The following is an 18,176-nucleotide window of genomic DNA, read 5'->3' on the forward strand; positions in this document are numbered from 1 at the left end:
TAATAATAATGATGATGATAGCGTAATTGTTGCTAGGTATGGTTCTGGATGATTTAAATGGAAGAGGCTGTGTTCCACTCAGCAATTGTTCCTGCAGCTACAACGGCAAAACATATGAACCCGGAGCGTCGTACTCAAGCAGCTGCAAACAATGGTAAGCATTTTTATTGCAACTCGGTGTAGACTGTACGCCACAATATGCAATTCTACATTTGCACCGGTGTGAAAGGGGCTTTAACGATCAGCGGCCGTGGGCAACAAGGCTTGCCATCTCCACGAGGCTCCTGCAAACACCCAAGTTGATGACTCCTCATCATCTCCCTGGACCGGGGTCAGCAAAGGATGGGAACCATTTGGGGAGGTTCTCCATCAGATAACTCAGTGTACTTGGACCCTCTGCACCTTCTTTAGGCCCCCTTCACACATAGTATGAATAAGTACAAATCAGGGCGAATCACGACGAAACAGCTCGTATGAACAAACCGCGAAAACATCAAGCCAACGTCAGGAGGGACACATGGCGTGAACGCTCATGCACGAAACCGTCGCAGTGGGAACACAGTGCAAGCTGCTGGAGCATGTGTAACCACATCGCACAGCTGCTGTGAAAAAAAATACATGGCAACCACAGGATTGGAACCTGCAATTTACAAAAGCTCTGATTGTCAGCCAGAAACTTTACCACTGCGCTACATTGCAGTCCTACAAAAGGTGTGGAAAAATGCCTGAAATCAACAAGGAGATAGACATATTTAAAAAAAAAACAAAAAAAACACACACCATAAAAACAACACCTCATTTTATTGAATCCGTCTTATCGAGCGAACATTACAAGTATGATCTGTCTGTTCATCTGTAGATGACCATGGTCATAGACATACAGTCCTGACATGACATAAATGGAGCAGTTCGCTCTTATCATGTCCAGTCTACTACATCTACTGGCCTGGCATGTCCGACCCGGCACGCATGTCCTGTCGACTCAGGACAGATACTGTGTCATGTGGAACAGAGCTCACGTGGGTGACGTGACATTCAGATTGCCCGCTGCATGTTGTGATCTGACGGTCCGTTTCACCTGGGGCAGCCTGTCAATGTGCATGCCATGCGCTTGCTCACTGCAGCCTGTCGCAACAGTGATATATGTTTTTATGTATGTCCATGTGAGGACAGCAAGCAGACACACCCGCGTCACAGTGGACAGGTGTAAGTTCATGTCTATCCAAACACGGTACGTGTTCTCCAGCTGGGAAGGCCAGAACCACAGATCTCAACAGCTGCAGCTGTCAGTGGCCACGCCCCCTGTCAGTTCAGCACACACACCATTGTGTCACTGTGTGTCTGTGTTATGTGATCATTTCATTTTAGTTATTTTTACTGCTATTTAGTTATTCCCCCCACCATCCACAACACATCCACCATGTGTTGCGGGTGGGGTGGGGGGGTGTAGCGCAACACATGCACGATTCACACACACGGCACATGTGTTGCGGGGGGGCGACACTCTGGCACACCACATGTGCGTTGCTGTTTTGCAATTCTACACTCGTGGGGGAACACAGAGAAATTTCGCATCCAGCTCGAACGTGATTGTCTGCTGTTTCGTGCTGACAGCGTGAATGGCCACACATTTTCTAAGTGCCAAGCGAGCGGTGTTAGATGTGCGTGTGTATCACCTGGAATTTTGCTGACACCTGCCGCAAGAGGGATTGAATGGGCTCTCACAGGGCACTCTTTGTCTTTCAGCCACTGGTGCACACAAATAGTTGTAGCAACAGCTATACGAGACATTGGAGGCAAATCCAATTTTACACATATTGCATACGATCTCTGCTTCGTGCGCAATTCAGCCACATTTGTACTACAGTATGTGTGAAAGGGCCCTTAAGGTTGAATACGAGCACATTGTCTCTGCGCTCACGATCTTCTATTTCGGTGAGCTTTTCTTGTTGTTTTCTCAATGTTTCCATGCATGTAGATATGTTCTCCTCTGCGCTCGTCATGCACTCCTTTAAGTTTGCTGTGTCGGTATGTATTTTCTTTAATTCTTCCATGTGTTTAGATAACGTTGATGTAAGCTATCAAGCCATCTTTCCTACCAATTAATACGTGCCTCCGCTTTTTCTACAGCTTTGCTTGACTTTAATTCCTCCATGGCATTCATCATATTTGCATTGGCGTCACCGAGCTGCCTGTTCAGTTCAGTCATACAATAACTTGTTGTTTAGCAGCACTTGATTGCCTAGTCTTATGGATAACCAAAAAGTAACTTTTGCAAATGAAGTATTTTCCATCTTATGTGACAAACAACTCACGTAAGCCTAAAAATTAAAGCTAAATTCGGAGTGTCTAACGCCGTCTCACTACACCGCCGCCACTATCTTCGTCGGTAGGTTTCAGTGAGGAAGGTTCCTGGTTGAAACCCTGCTTCAAAAGTGTTCAATATACAGTGGGGTAAAAAGTATTTAGTCAATCCCTGATTGTGCAAGTTCTCCTACTTAGAAAGATGAGAGAGGTCTGTAATTTTCATCATAGCTGCACTTCAATTATGAGAGACAAAATGACCAAAAAAATGAAAAATAAAATTTAAAGAATTTATTTGTAAATTATGGTGGAAAATAAGTATTTGGTCAACCACAAACAAGCAAGATTTCTGGCTCTCACAGACCTGTAACTTCTTTAAGAAACTCTTCTGTCCTCCACCTGTTACCTGTATTAATGGCACCTGTTTGAACTTGTTATCTGTATAAAAGACACCTATCCACAGCCTCAAACAGTCAGACTCCAAACTGAACCATGGCCAAGACCAAAGAGCTGTCGAAGGACACCAGGAAGAAAATTGTAGATGTGCACCAGGCTGGGAAGAGTGAGTCTACAATAGTCAAGGCAATTGTAAGAAAATGGAAGACATACAAGACCATTGATAATCTCCCTCAGTCTGGGGCTCCATGCAAGATCTCATCCCATGGGGTCAAAATGATCATGAGAACGGTGAACAAAAATCCCAGAACTACACGGAGGGACGTGATGAAAGACCTGCCGAGAGCTGGGACCAAAGTAACAAAGGCTACACACTACACAGAGAGGGACTCAAATCCTGCAGTGCCAGGCATGTCCCCCTGCTTAAGCCTATACATGTCCAGGCCCATCTGACGTTTGCCAGAGAGCATATGGATGATCCAGAAGAGGACTGAGAGAATATCATGTGGTCAGATGAAACCAAAATAGAACATTTTGGTAAAAACTCAACTCGTCATGTTTGGAGGAAGAAGAATGCTGAATTTCATCCCAAGAACACCATGTCTACTGTGAAGCATGGGGGTGGAAACATCATGATTTGGGGCTGTTTTTCTGCAAAGGGGACAGGACAACTGATTCATGTTAAGGGAAGAATGAACGGGGCCATGTATCATGAGATTTTAAGCCAAAACCTTCTTCCATCAGTGAGAGCATTCAAGATGCAACATGGCTAGGTCTTCCAGCATGACAATGATCCCAAACACACCGCTCAGGCAACAAAGGAGTGGCTCTGTTAAAAGGTGTAGTATGGAGTGACCAAGCCAGTCTCCAGACCTCAACCCCATAGAAGATTTGTTGAGGGAGTTGAAAGTCCATGTTGCCCAGCGACAGCCCCAAAATATGACTGCTCTAGAGGAGATCTGCATGGAGGAATGGGCCAAAATACCATCTACAGTGTGTGCAAACCTGGTGAAGACTTACAGGAAACATTTGACCTCTGTCATTGCCAACAAATATTATGTTACAAAGCATTGAGTTGAACTTTTGTTATTGACCAAATACTTATTTTCCACCATAATTTACAAATAAATTTGTAAAAAATCCTACAATGTGATTTCCTGGATTTTTTTTCTCATTTTTTCTCTCATAACTGAAGTGTACCTATGTTGAAAATTACAGACCTCTCTCATCTTTCTAAGTAGGAGAATCTGCACAATTAGGGACTGACTAAATACTTTTTACCCCACTGTAGCTTTGTTTAGCTATTCCAAAGTACCTTGCATACACATTATGTCAGGAAGATGTTTCTCCTTTAAAATATGTCATGCATATGGTTGTTTTACATATTAATAAAATACTGCAAAGAGATTACGAAGAAGTCTTTTATTGTATTGAAATTTGGTTGTAGATTCATTCATTCATTCATTCATTTTTAGGAGCTTTCCCGGGTCTGGGTCTTTCCTGTCCTCAGACAAGCTCTGTAACTGTTCCCAGGGGATAGAATAGAATAGAATAGAATAGAATAGAATAGAATAGAATAGAATAGTCTTTATTGTCACTGTATAGGGGCGGTGGATACAACAAAATTAGGGGTGCTCCTGCAGACCTACTGTACACCACCAACGAAAAAAAACAAAAAAAAAACAAGACATCTTATACGAGGTCTGTCCATAAAGTATCGTACCTTTTTATTTTTTTCAAAAACTATATGGATTTCATTCATATGTTTTTACGTCAGACATGCTTGAACCCTTGTGCGCATGCGTGAGTTTTTCCACGTCTGTCGGTGACGTCATTCACCTGTGAGCACGCCTTGTGGAAGGAGTGGTCCCGCCCCCTCGTCGGATTTTCATTGTCTGGAAATGGCGGAATGAAAAGGACTTTTTTTCCATCAGAATTTTTTCAGAAGCTGTTAGAGACTGGCACCTGGAAACCATTCGAAAAATTTATCTGGCTTTCAGTGAAAATTTTACAGGCTTCACAGAGAATAAGGACTTTAACTACAGGTATAAGGACCCCTTTAAGGACGGTCGGTGCGCCGCGCTGCGAGCTGCGACGATGCGGCACAAACCACTGGATCATTTCTAAGCTGATGGCTCTGTGGATACGAGACCGTCGTGTGCTCTTTCTCTGGTTATCACAAGACCTGGACATCAGCCATTTTCCGGCAGATTTCACTTTTAACAAGAGATTTTGTCATGGAAAGCCGCGCGGAGGCTTCGCGCGTCACGACCGATTCGCTGATGAAGCAAGACAAAGGAACACCTCCGTTTCGGAGTGTTAGAGGACAAGTTGGGACATGTCCAGCTCTCCACAAGTTCTTTTATACTCACTCGACTGGTAAGCACTGAAAGCTGAGATAGGCATGTCCCAACTTGTCCTCTAACACTCCGAAACGGAGGTGTTCCTTTGTCTCGCTTCATCAACGAATCGGTCGTGACGCGCGAAGCCTCCGCGCGGCTTTCCATGACAAAATCTCTTGTTAAAAGTGAAATCTGCCGGAAAATGGCTGATATCCAGGTCTTGTGATAACCAGAGAAAGAGCACACGACGGTCTCATATCCACAGAGCCATCAGCTTAGAAATGATCCAGTGGTTTGTGCCGCATCGTCGCAGCTCGCAGCGCGGCGCACCGACCGTCCTTAAAGGGGTCCTTATACCTGTAGTTAAAGTCCTTATTCTCTGTGAAGCCCATAAAATTTTCACTGAAAACCAGATAAATTTTTCGAATGGTTTCCAGGTGCCAGTCTCTAACAGCTTCTGAAAAAATTCTGATGGAAAAAAAGTCCTTTTCATTCTGCCATTTCCAGACAATGAAAATCCGACGAGGGGGCGGGACCACTCCTTCCACAAGGCGTGCTCACAGGCGAATGACGTCACTGACAGGCGTGGAAAAACTCACGCATGCGCACGAGGGTTCAAGCATGTCTGACGTAAAAACATATGAATGAAATCCATATAGTTTTTGAAAAAAATAAAAAGGTACGATACTTTATGGACAGACCTCGTACACCACAAAAAAATGTTTAAATATGAATCCCGAGGTGTTCCTAAGCCATCTGGGAAATATAATCTCTCCAGCATGTCCTGGGTCTCCCCCTGGGCCTCCTTCCGGTTTGAAGATCCTTGAAGACCTCCCTAGGGAGACAACTGGGGAGCATCCTCACCAGGTGCCCAAACCACCTCAGCTCGCTCCTTTCAGTGTGAAGAAGCATCTGAGTCCCTCCCAGATAATCGAGCTTTGTGCCCTGTTACAGTTGTAGATTTCAACTGGTAATTTTTATAAAATATAATCTATTTTTGGCCTATGGCCCTCCACACAGATTAATTTTTGGCCTTTCATAGGAAAGACTTTAGGCACCCCTGGTCTTGAGGTTAAAGTGTTGTTATTGGGACCAGATAATCACCAGTTCAAATCCCTGTCAAACTTGAAGATTGTTGAGGTCCTTAATCTCCATGTTGCTGCAGCTGAGCAACATGGTTCAAAGTATGGTGACACATATATGTGAGGCATCATTGTAAAATATTTTGTGTTGTGTGTTGGGGAGTGTGGCTGGATATTTTGGTGTTCTTTTCTTTTCTTTGCTCTTCAGGTGGCATGGAAACTGATTTGTCTGTGGAGAAGGTGCTGGCTGAAGAGTCCTCACCCTCATCAACTTCATGTGTAGCACCTGTGACTGGTGCTCACATGCAACCTTAAAGACTTTCAGCTGAAGCAGATAATTGGATGGCGTTCTGCATTTAAGTCATGTGTGATTCAAGCAGAACTGCCGGGAACTCGACCTTGTGATGTTTGTTTGTGAGACGCTGAGGACCGCGCCTGGGTTTGACACATTGAGCCCGTGAAGCAGGGAAGGGTGAGGACACATGCTGTCAGCACACATTAAAGGTGATTAAGTGTTTGACTAATTGTTGATAGTAACTTGGTGTTTTGTTACACAGTATACTTGAATTGAGATGAGAATTGTGCAGCTTGCTTCTCATTGCTGTGGCGTGCGGATAAGTGATCCTCCACCTGTTGTGAGAAGCTGCTCATTTGCATAAAGTTAAAAAAGATATAGACCTGAATGTGTTGCTGATAGCGTGTGTCTTTTGAAAGATATTGTTGTAACTGCTGACTTACCTCACCTCTTCTTTGCTTCACAGAGAGTCAGTTTGTCGTGTCCACCTGGGGGGTGTTTGGCGGTGGTAGTGGGTCCAGGAGCGCCGGGCTTAGATCCTTACGGGCGCTGGAGAGCGTGCCAACAGTCACTCCACCAGAAAGACGCTGTTTAGTTTGTACACATTGTTATGCACCAAAGAGGGTAAAAAATAAATTGTTTTGTTTTGGAACCGCTTTCTGGTTATTTTTAGCGCTGGGTTCTGTCAGACGCAGGTCCGCTCCTCAACCCGCGTTGACACATAACATTTTGAGCTTGAGGATGAAACTGTGATCTAGGAAAGGAAGCCCATTTATATACCAGAGTTAGTGTAAGGGAGAGTTGTTGTGTGGATTGTTGGGTCTCGTTTGCCTCACAAATGGCAGAGTGTAACTGTGAATGCACCAGTTAATCATGCAACAGATCAAGCTAAACTTTATTTGAAACACAACTTTTTGTGCCAAGTTGCCATTTATTCCAGCCCATTGTTGTCTGAAGTATTCCTAAATTATGAATATAGTATCATGTATCGACTACATTTTGCTGTGACAGTGTTTGTGAGAGCGGTCAGTGGAAGTGTAAGGAGGAGAACTGTCCTGGAACCTGTTCTGTGGAGGGAGGAGCCCACATCAACACTTTTGATGACAAAGTCTACACCTTCCATGGAGACTGCTCCTACGTACTGGCTAAGGTAAGGCACACAGTTGTCATTGGTACAACTATTTTTTTTTACTACATCTGTCTGTTTGCTGTGACAATACGTCCCAGTGACACTGATACACATGCTCAGACAGGTGATTGTTTTCCTTTCGCTCATCCAACAAACCATTTCAAACAGTTTCAAGATAAAGTCTGGAATTATCAATGTCATCTAATCCTAAAACAATGTGTCAGGGCTTCTGTGTTCACTACAGTGAAGCAAATGATTAATCTTCTATTTGGCTTTTTTGTTAAAGTAGACCTGCATTGAAATAAATGTGGTCAGATCTCAGAAATGCAGTAAAGTGCAAATGAATGCAGTAAAGTAAATCTGCAAGCCCAAATTTATAATTCAGCTGAGAAATCTTCATTTAAAAATGACAAATTTGCAGCTAAAATTTGTCCCTCAGCGAAAACTGTTTGTACATCCGGGTCATTGCAGTGACTTCCGGCAGAAGACGGAGCGCTTGCGCCTTCAGTCCGATCCCGCATTGAAATTGATTTTATCTGTTAATAATGTTACTGTTATACACGTCCTGGTTTCAGCATCCAAAAGTAAGCTGCAATGAATGTGAGATACAGCTCTGCATGCTCAGATCAGCGGCGAGCGACAGCAACAGCGGGCGCCGTTCTTCCCCGACGCCTCGCTCTCTGCCTCCGCTGCGCTTACTAAGTCTGCGGGCTCGGTAACCGCCGAAGTGGGCCACTCACATCGCCCCCGTGTCTGCTGTGCAGCCACATCACCTTTCTGTCTACTGAATGGAGGTGCAGCAAACTTGGCAAAAGTCCAGAGACTATGCTCGCTGTTTTGATGCGAGCGGCCAGTAACACCTGTTGCTGCAAGGACAGACTTTCCGCAGCGCCGCACGTCTCGGTAATCGAAGCCACAGAGCTCCGTGGCCACTGAGAGAGGTTTATATCTTTTTAATGACTTGAATTCTTTGCAGGTCCCACCTCCGTACCCCGCGACGGTAACACCGGAGGCGAAAGGCAGTAGATTTTCAATGCGACACCACTCAATCAAACGGGCGTATGAAAAAGGCCCCCAAAATAATTTTCAAGCTCAAATAAAAGAAATGTGTACTCACCAAACGTGCCGCAAGACAATATGAAGTTTTTAAAAAAGTAGATCCTTCCTTATAAGACAAGAAAAAGGTGCAGATGCAAACTGACGTAAATCCACAAATTACAGTTGGCGCGCGCATTGCATGCTGGGATAGGGTCTTCTCTCTGACGTCTCGGCAGCGTCCCGGATGTGATGACAGTTTTGCAGAGGGCTAAATTTTAGCTGTAAATTTGTCATTTTTAAATGAAGATTTCTCAGTTGAATGACAGATCTGGGCTTGCAGATTTACTTTACTACATTCAAAAGGATCTTATGTGTAAATATAAGTCATTTTTTGGTCCGAAGATCTGACTGCATTTATTTCAATGCAGGTCTACTTTAAACATTTACATATAAATGTAACTTTATTGATTTTGTAGACTGTGGACCAGTTACTTCTAAATGGTACAATAAATAAATGACCTGCATTTATATAGCGTTTTTCCATCTGCATCAGACGCTCAAGGTGCTTTACAAATAATACCTCACATGTGAGGGTGCTGCCATACAAGGTGCTCACTACACACTGGGAGCAATAGGGGATAAAAGACCTTGCCCAAGGGCTGTTTGTGATTTTCCAGTCATGTTAGGATTTGAACCGAGGATCTTATGGTCTCAAGCCCAATGCCTTAACCACTAGACCATCACCTCCCCTTCTCAACCTTATACTCCATCCATCCATTTTCTATACCCACTCACTCCAATTAAGGGTCACGGGGGTCTGAAGCATGTCCTAGAGGCCATAGGGCTTGAGGCGGGGTACACCCGTCTGTCGCAGGGCCACATATAGACAAACAAACACATTCACACCTGCACTCACACCTACGCACAATTTAAAGATTCCAATTCACCTGACCTACATGTCTCTGGATGTGGGACGAAGCCGGAACACCCGGAGGGAACCCATACAAACACAGGAAGAACGTGCAAACTCCACACAGAAAGAGCCCAAGTGGAATGTAATCTCATAACCTTCTTGCTGTGAGGCAACAGTGCTAACCACTAATCCACCGTGCTGCCCTCAACCTTAGAGTCACAATTAGTTTGTGATTAATCTCACATTGTTCTTCATGGGTTTACTTTATAATTTTTTGCATATTACTCATATGGCTGAAGGTTTTCTCCCTGTTTGTAAAAATAAGTTAAAAAAAAGTATTTTATAAGCAGATATAAGTTACATGTCTTCACAAAAGCAATTTCCAACATTTATTTTGAACAAACACAAGTTTAATGAATGAAGTCTCTTTATTTCAAATATGTTTAAAACAAAAATTCTATTAATGCAAAAAATTTAAACAGGTCGTGTTGATGTTGTGAAGTTGAATGTAGAAAACAGGCCCCGTTTGAATAGTTACAGAGTGTAGTATCACTGCCACCTGCAGGTTTAGCAGCACTGTATGGAGTGTTTATTGTGTTCCTTGGGTTTGTACTTGCAGGACTGTGGTGGAGACAAGTTTGTGATACAGGGCGAACTGCAACAATGTGGACTGACTGACAGCGAAACCTGCTTTAAATCAGTTACCATGGGGATATCAGGAGGCGCTAATGTAAGTGTGACACATACATTTTTGCCAATTTTACACCTGTGCTACACATATCCTGTGAACAAGAAAACTTGCTTTGTATGACAATCATTTCCACATAAATTTAGCATTATTTCATAATAAAAGATGACGGACCGATCAGAGCGCCTACGTCATTTCAGAGCATCAATAATGACTCACCGATTATCACCTTGTTTTTTGCTTAAAACAGCTTAGTTTCTGTTTAAAACTGACTTTAGAATGATTTAAGAGGTTTTAATTTGTCATTTTTATGGTTGATAATATCATTAATCCCTTTGATTGTTTTGGATGTAGATAGCCTGACTCAGATGTGCTGCTGTCGTCCAAAATGATACATGCACAGTGAAGGCAGGGCGGACCAATTTTTAGGGGGGACTGTCCAGTCAGCGACGCCGGTCCTCACATACTCTCTGCCCCCTAGCTCCTCCTCACATACAGCCACTAAACACAGAGAACACTTGAACAGATAAAACATTATAACATCAACATTGCTGTAGGGTCACTACACGTCTCCCCCCTTACAAAGTCCCTCGCCCCAAGGGATCACATAAAAAAAAATCCCTGAGGTGGTCCGAGCGCTTTCTCTCTCTGAGGCCACCTTAGAGTGAACACCAGTGGCTGCACCTGCAGTCTTGGAACAACATGCTGAGGAACCAGAAGTGAGTGTTGGTGGTGGGGAATTAGCGGGGGAAACCATCATTGAGTATGGGGGTGTGGTTGTCTCGTTTCTCGGTTAAGGTGTTGAGGGTCCAGGATGCAGATGTGGATGTACATCACCTGTGTATGGGGCCAGCCTGTCCCTCTGGAGGGCCACCCATCTCCCCCTAGGTGGCAGCTGGTCCCAGATACCACCTCACCCAGCTTCTCCAATACCTCACAAGGCCCCACCCGGTGACAGTCTATTGTAGGGCACCGGCCCTTCATCCTCCCTGGACTATACATCCACACCAGGTCCTCAGCCTTGAAGTGCCTCCCTCTGGCCCTCAAGTCATAGTTTCTTGTCTGCTTCATGCTTGCTTTCTGCAGCTGGTCACAGGCAAAAGCTTGAGCTGAGTCCATTCTATCCTGGAGCATTCTGGCATGTTCTGGACCTATTGGAACATCTGGTGAGTCTGGAGGTTTGCCAAAAATCATTTCTGCTGGTGTCCGCAGGTCTCTTCCCAAAATGAATAGGGCAGGTGTGCATGAGGTTGAATCCTGCACAGCCGGCCTGTAGGCCAATAAGACGAGGGAGATGTGTTTCCCTTATTGCAGTTCCTTGATTGGCCACTTGAGGTTGGTTCCAAAACAGAGTAGTAGGGCAGCATAGCGAAACAATTGTTCATTTTGTGATAAAAGCATGGAATTTGGCACACATATTCTAAATTAACTAAATTAAAAGTGATGCAAATTATTGGTTGAAATAAAAGGATTAATAAATGGAATAGTTTTGGTTGTGTTGAAAGCATGGTCTCCAAAGTAAAAGGTCAAACAAGGTCAACTTCCATTGAATTTTATGACGTATGACATATGTTACCCTGTAACATGATAACTAAGCATGACAGATGGTGCAAACTATTTCTTTTTAAAATGCTATTAACTCAACCAATAATTTGCATCATTTTTTTTTTTTTTTTTTTACCAAAATTGGAGCAACTTTAACTTTTGACCCCTGTACAACCTGAAACTGACCTTTGTCACCATTTTTGCTGTTTTTACCCCATAACTGCATGGAATTCAGTCATAGATAGTCCAAACTGTACCTTTTTGGAATCGTTATGATCAGACAAATAATGTGGTATAGTTTTCAACATGATTGGAGTATTTTTAAATTTTTAACCTTGTGTAATTTTTTATTGACCCCTGTAGCTCATTATAGGTCAGCTCCAGGATGGCTCAATATCTGAAAATAAACATTAGTTACTTTAGAGTATGTGTGCCAAATTCCATGCTTTTATCACCAAATGAACAATTTTTATGGAAATTTTAGCTAAGCTGCACCACTAGAGCATATTCCCATAGGACTCTATGTTAAATGTCCAACTTGAGACCAGAAATAAACATGTTTACAGCCTGGTACCAAAAACTGTTTTGCTCTCTATAGATGGTGTCTCCCTCCATGACAACTGTAAGGGGGGGGCATTTTTTTTTTTTTCTAGCTTCTCAGTTTAAGACATTTTAAGCCATAACATTCTGTATAACTGTGGGCACGGTTGCTTTGAGTGACGGTGGCTGAGCCCAGTGACTCCGCCTTTCAGAGCGTCCGACCGTAACTTTCAGTAGCTCAATGAAGTTGACCCCCCCCACGTAAAAAAAAATCCAAGCAAACACACTGAGTGGTTAGTGCTTTGTTTGTGCAGATTTGTACCGTTAAAATTTTCATTTGTGCTGTTATGGTTTTTGAGATATTAAAGATGATTTTTTCGGTCATTCAGAGGTCATTAATCCCCCAGCTTGCTCCAAAATTACCCAGACTAGTCTACTTTTTTAGTGCTTCATTTGTGCTGATTTGTGCTGTTAAATGTTTCATTTGTGCTGCTATAGTTTCTGAAATAGTGCAACTTTTATTTACAGAGGGTCACATATCTTGACCTGAATTGATTACGTCCGTGTTCTGAAACGTTTATAATGTGTTAATGTACATATGTGTATAATAACTTCTGAGGGTGTTCAACCTGTGTTATTATTGAAAAAATGTAACATATTTTTATGTTAACAAATGATTTACATTTTTAATGAACTGTGCTTTATCTTTACTTCGTCAATCACATTTCTGACATTAAATGTAAATGCTTCATGGTTTATTTCAGAATGTGGAGTGTTGTATTTTAACTTAAAATTGAACTGTATTATGAACATTCTATACTCCCCATTAAAAACTGCACAAAACAGAGGTCTTTCACAGCGAATCAACAAGTACTCTAAAAAAAAATTTCAATGACCTTTACACAATTTTACCATCTCAGTTGTATTTTTACAGCCCTCAGATAAATCTGATGTCAAGACACAATAAATGGACTTGTAAAATACAGAGGTTTTTAGTTACAATACAGAGTTAGCACATGGTATTGCTAACATTTTCAAAATTGAACATGTAAAACCTTCATTTGCAAATGCATAAAAAACCTAAGTAAGTGTGTAGCTTGCTGGAGACTGATATGCTTTTGTCTCCAGGCAGATTATATGGGCCACAATTAATCTTTTGTATGGATACGATGAATTATTTTACCAAAAGCAGTGGGGACGGTGGTAGCGCGCTCACCTGCTTGCCTTCCCGTGGCGTACGTGTGCCCACCGTCGTCCGCAAAAATAAAACTCTTAATATCTCAGGAACTATATACCAGCACAAATACTTATTTTCCTCACTGTATTGAGGAAAATAAGTATTTGAACACTCTGCGATTTTGCAAGTTCTCCCACTTAGAAATCGTGGAGGGGTCTGAAATTTTCATCTTAGGTGCATGTCAACTGTGAGAGACATAATCTAAAAAAAAAAAAATCCGGAAATCACAATGTATGATTTTTTTAAATAATTTATTTGTATGTCATCATCTCCCCAGCTTGCTCCAAAATTAACCAGACTAGTCGACTTTTTTAGTGCTTCATTTGTGCTGATTTGTGCCATTAAGACCTTCATTTGTGCTGCTTTATAGTTCCAGTTTATGGTAGAAACCTGTTCCATAGTTATCGTATTAATCACTGCACTGTAACATTTCAAAGTGGGGAACTAGCATCCTGCTAGCATTGTATGGAATTCATCAAAACTGTAATAATTACACAGTGTATCAGTAATAACACATTGCTTCAGTAACATGTTTTGTTTTTTCCTCAAAAGGTGATCAGTATCCAAGCTAACGGCAAAGTGTTTCTGAATGGCATCTACGCTCAGTTACCGTTTTCTTCTGGTAAGAAAGAGTATGCTATACATGATAGACTACAGACATTTGTCTACAGTATGTAACATTTAGAAAAATAGAAGGGCAGACACAGAGTGCATACCTCTGTCAAAGCCCAGAAGTCCCCGTCACTTTAAACTGAGGCCCAGTCAAAATGCCAGTCCTCAAACCCCTGTATTGGACCAACTCTGTCTGGTCTGGAACCACATAATAATCTAGATGTGGTTTTAAAAAATCTATATTTTCATAGTACGCCCATGGATACACAATCATAGGATCCTGAAAATTGTTCTGTGAACCTGATCATGATCTTAATCCTGATCACTCATTGATTATCATTGCTGACATTAGACCCTGATCACTGACATTTGTGCATGAACACTAATCTATGCTCCTGATCACTCATCTTTGGTCATGTACTTGGATCTCATCATTCATGTTGATCTTGATGTTTGATTGTAGTTACTTATCTTTAATCCTGAACTTTGATCCTTGTTCCTCATTTCTGATATTGAGCTCTGATTTTTATTGCTGATTGCTTTGAATGGCAGGGTGAATCCTGTCTTTTGAATGTGGTTCCTGAAATGAGATACTGGTAGGATCAAAGGAATCAGGATCAAAGATCAAAAGCAGTATGGTTGCTTGATCTGGAAATGTTCCAAATTTTAATGGGTTTTTCCTTGGCCAATGGCAAATCTTGCCACCAAATTAAATACAACCAGTTCATTTCATTTTGAGATATACTGTTGACAAACAAAAAAACACACAAAAAACAATAATAATAATAATAATAAACACAATGTCTGAGCTTCAATCAATCCATCTGTTTATGCAAATTGTTTGTCTGGATCACAGTCTACCATCTACTTGGTGTCTTGGACATCTTGCTGGACTTCAGGATCAGACTGTTTCAGTGTAGTTGTCACAGAATTTGGATGCAGGATTTGCAAACATGGACACAGCTAATATCTTGAAAGGAATGTGGGAAAGAAAATGCCCCAACAGCTGCCAGAGGTTGCACTTGAGACACTCATCTTCACAGGAGGAGGAGGTGATTCATGTCTGATGGCACTCTGAGTATCATCCAGAGGAGTCGTTAGTGTTGGTGGAACCTCTGGGCTGCACTGTATGAGCGGTTGAGAAAGCAGACAGTGATGGTACTGACGTTACACAAGGAAGAATTTATTCGAGGAATGTGCCAACATCTGACACACCATCTGTGATCTAGTGTCCCTCAGCCTGGTTACAGTGGAATCAAAGCATTAGTGTCTCCAAACCTACACCTCCTTCCCTTATCAAGTAGTAAAACCTCCTCTGGTTCTCCATAAGTAACCTGCCATTTGACACACATTCATTCAAGTTCTTTCAACTTCTCTCTTTATGCACAGAGTCACCACAGCAGGTCTTCTATGCATGAGCATTGTTGATTTGACATGTTTATGCCAGATTATCTGTGTGACACAACTCCACAATACATGGACAGTCGTCTTGAAATGTCAGCCGCCTTCTGTTTGGGAAGCAAGTGCACTGACCACCAGTGGCAGAGGATTTTCTAGAAAGACCTAGAACCAAGGAACCCAGTCATTTTCTTAAGTCATTGATAAGAGTCCAAATGTCTCAGACAGACAAACAGACCAGGAGATAGTGGGATTTTCATGCACTGTTCTGCAGTGACCTGAGTCCATAAGCTCCTCACAGACCTCATAAGTGGAGCTCCCAGAATCATGAATGCTATTCCTGAGATAAGTGAGGTTTCAGGATTCAATTTAATGGCGCCCTTCTTTAGAAAATAAAGGTAATTAATATAGAAGGATGCAGATCTTCCATATCCATTGTGTCCTGGGGATGTGGAGTCTCTCCAGTCATATGATTTGGCGCTATATAAATAAAAAAATTGATATGTGCAGGTTACTGAATGACGTCCACCAGGATTTATTCTGTTTAGAGCAGACTTCAGTGTCACTGCAAGAACATCACGTGCAGCTTTTACAGTTAACTCCATCACAGGAGTTTGGCTGCATTTCTTCTCCTGCCTGCTGCTGTATGTGAACAGAAAGAACGTGCACAGCGATCATTCCCCGCAGAAAAGACAACGCTACCACCTGTAAGTTCAACAAAACTGTAAGTCAAACGAACCATACGGTACTTTGTGATCGTTTCACAGCGGTTCAACTGTAAAACACAAACATGCAAAAGCTTCTTCCTTCTGTCTTTCTGTATATGTGCATATGCATGTGCAGGGATGCCCAATGTGTGGCCCGCAGCCCAAATGTGGCCTGACTTTCCCTTGTGTCGACCTGCTTTTGGCAATTAACTGGCTTTCTGGAATTAATAAATTAGTCACTCATCTTCTACCGCTTAGTCCAATTAAGGGTCGCGGGGGGCTGGAGCCTATTCCAGCAGTCATAGGGCGCGAGGCGGGGTACACCCAGGACAGGACGCCAGTCTGTCGCAGGGCCACAAACAGAGAAACAAATACAGACACACCCACATGCACAATTTAAAGATTCCAATCCACCTAACCTGCATGTCTTTGGACGTGGGAGGAAACCGGAGCACCCGGAGGAAACCCACGCAAACACAGGGAGAACATGCAAACTCCACACAGAAAGGCCACAGGAATTGAACCCATGACCTTCTCGCTGTGAGGCAACAGTCCTAACCACTAAGCCACCGTACCGCCCATTAATAAATTACTCTTCAGCAAATTAAAAAGAGGTGATTCTATTATGCTGAAACTTCGCTTTAGATTTAGAATGTTAGGTTTCACTAAAATAGAAAGTATTTGGTTTTAATACATGTAATCCACACAAGATCAGTTTGTTTGGCCCTTGGCCCTCCATTCTCATTCATGTATAGCCAATTTGAGACCCTCTGTTTTTAAGGTGGGAAAAAAATGAATGAAAAGAACAAACCCATGACATCCCTGATGACAGAGGTTGTTTCAACCACAAATACTAAAAGAATCCATGTAAGTTCCAAGAAATATGCACGAGTCCCAATAACAGTATATCTCAAACTGAAAGTGTCATGCTGTCTCTGTGACAAACCATGTGTTGCAGGGTTCAGTTTAACACCATCCATCTATAGAAAAAAAAATGCAAGAAAGCAATTAAATTAATAATACTACAGCGTGCATACCATGTGGGAAAGATAAATGGATTGTATTTGATTGTGCATTGCATCTGAACATCAGATTTCATTGACTGAATAGCGATAATAGCAAATGACAAGGAGACTCCAAATCTTTTACCTTGTGGAGTGACTGGGTCCCCAAATTCCCAAACTCTAATTCAAACCCTGAGGTTTTATTTCCTGTTGTCAAATTCTTACCTTATGATGCCATAATGATATGACCTGATAAAATTCAGGCTTCCCTGCTCTTTTGGGGTGTAGAGGTAAGAAATCTTCAGCTTTGTCACCCCAGCAGAGGTATGACTTTTCTGAGTTGTTTATAATGTAGATAGAGCAAAAGTGGCCGATCCTGTTGAGGGTTTGGGGAACTGGAACCTGTAGCAGGACTTATTGAGTGAAAGGTGGCTACACCCTAGAAGTTGTGTACAGTCTAATAATACGTCACTGTGTCACTGTCTCCTCCTCCTCCACAACCATTAGTTGGGATTTCTGCCTTTCGAGGATCCTCCTTCTATGTGCTTGTACAGACATCTACTGGTGTGTTACTGGAAGTGCAGCTGCAGCCAGTCATGCAGCTTTACATCACACTCACAAGCTCATACCGGACCAAGACCTGCGGTACGTCTTCCTTCGTGAGGCATATTTGGTCAGTGGTGTGCTTTACACTGAAAAACATGATCTGGTCTCCCTGCAGGTCTGTGTGGGAACTTCAACAGCAATCAAGCAGATGACTTTCTTAAGCTCAGCGGTGTTCCAGATGCCACAGCAGCCGGTTTTGTTAATAGCTGGAAGACACGCGCAAGCTGTGCTGACATTAAAAGTAGTTTTGAGAACCCGTGCAGTCTGAGTCTGGACAATGGTTTGTCAGCTCTGCCTCCAGCATTCTCCATGTCATCACGTCACGATATCTAATGTTGAA

The 18,176-nt window shown here is 42.5% G+C and overlaps 1 protein-coding gene across 1 annotated transcript in view; it reads left to right on the forward strand.

The window, feature by feature from the left end:
• Nucleotides 1-18,176, forward strand: part of LOC117503350 (mucin-5AC-like) — a 108,589-nt gene that overhangs the window by 15,375 nt on the left and 75,038 nt on the right. The window contains exons 6-11 of the mRNA XM_034162567.1: nt 37-154; nt 7,431-7,569; nt 10,119-10,229; nt 14,062-14,131; nt 17,738-17,875; nt 17,952-18,116. Coding sequence (XP_034018458.1) covers nt 37-154; nt 7,431-7,569; nt 10,119-10,229; nt 14,062-14,131; nt 17,738-17,875; nt 17,952-18,116 — 741 coding nt within the window. The remainder of the gene's footprint in view (nt 1-36; nt 155-7,430; nt 7,570-10,118; nt 10,230-14,061; nt 14,132-17,737; nt 17,876-17,951; nt 18,117-18,176) is intronic.

The sequence above is a fragment of the Thalassophryne amazonica genome, chromosome 2 (genome assembly GCF_902500255.1).
Source record: "Thalassophryne amazonica chromosome 2, fThaAma1.1, whole genome shotgun sequence".
Taxonomy (NCBI): domain Eukaryota; kingdom Metazoa; phylum Chordata; class Actinopteri; order Batrachoidiformes; family Batrachoididae; genus Thalassophryne; species Thalassophryne amazonica.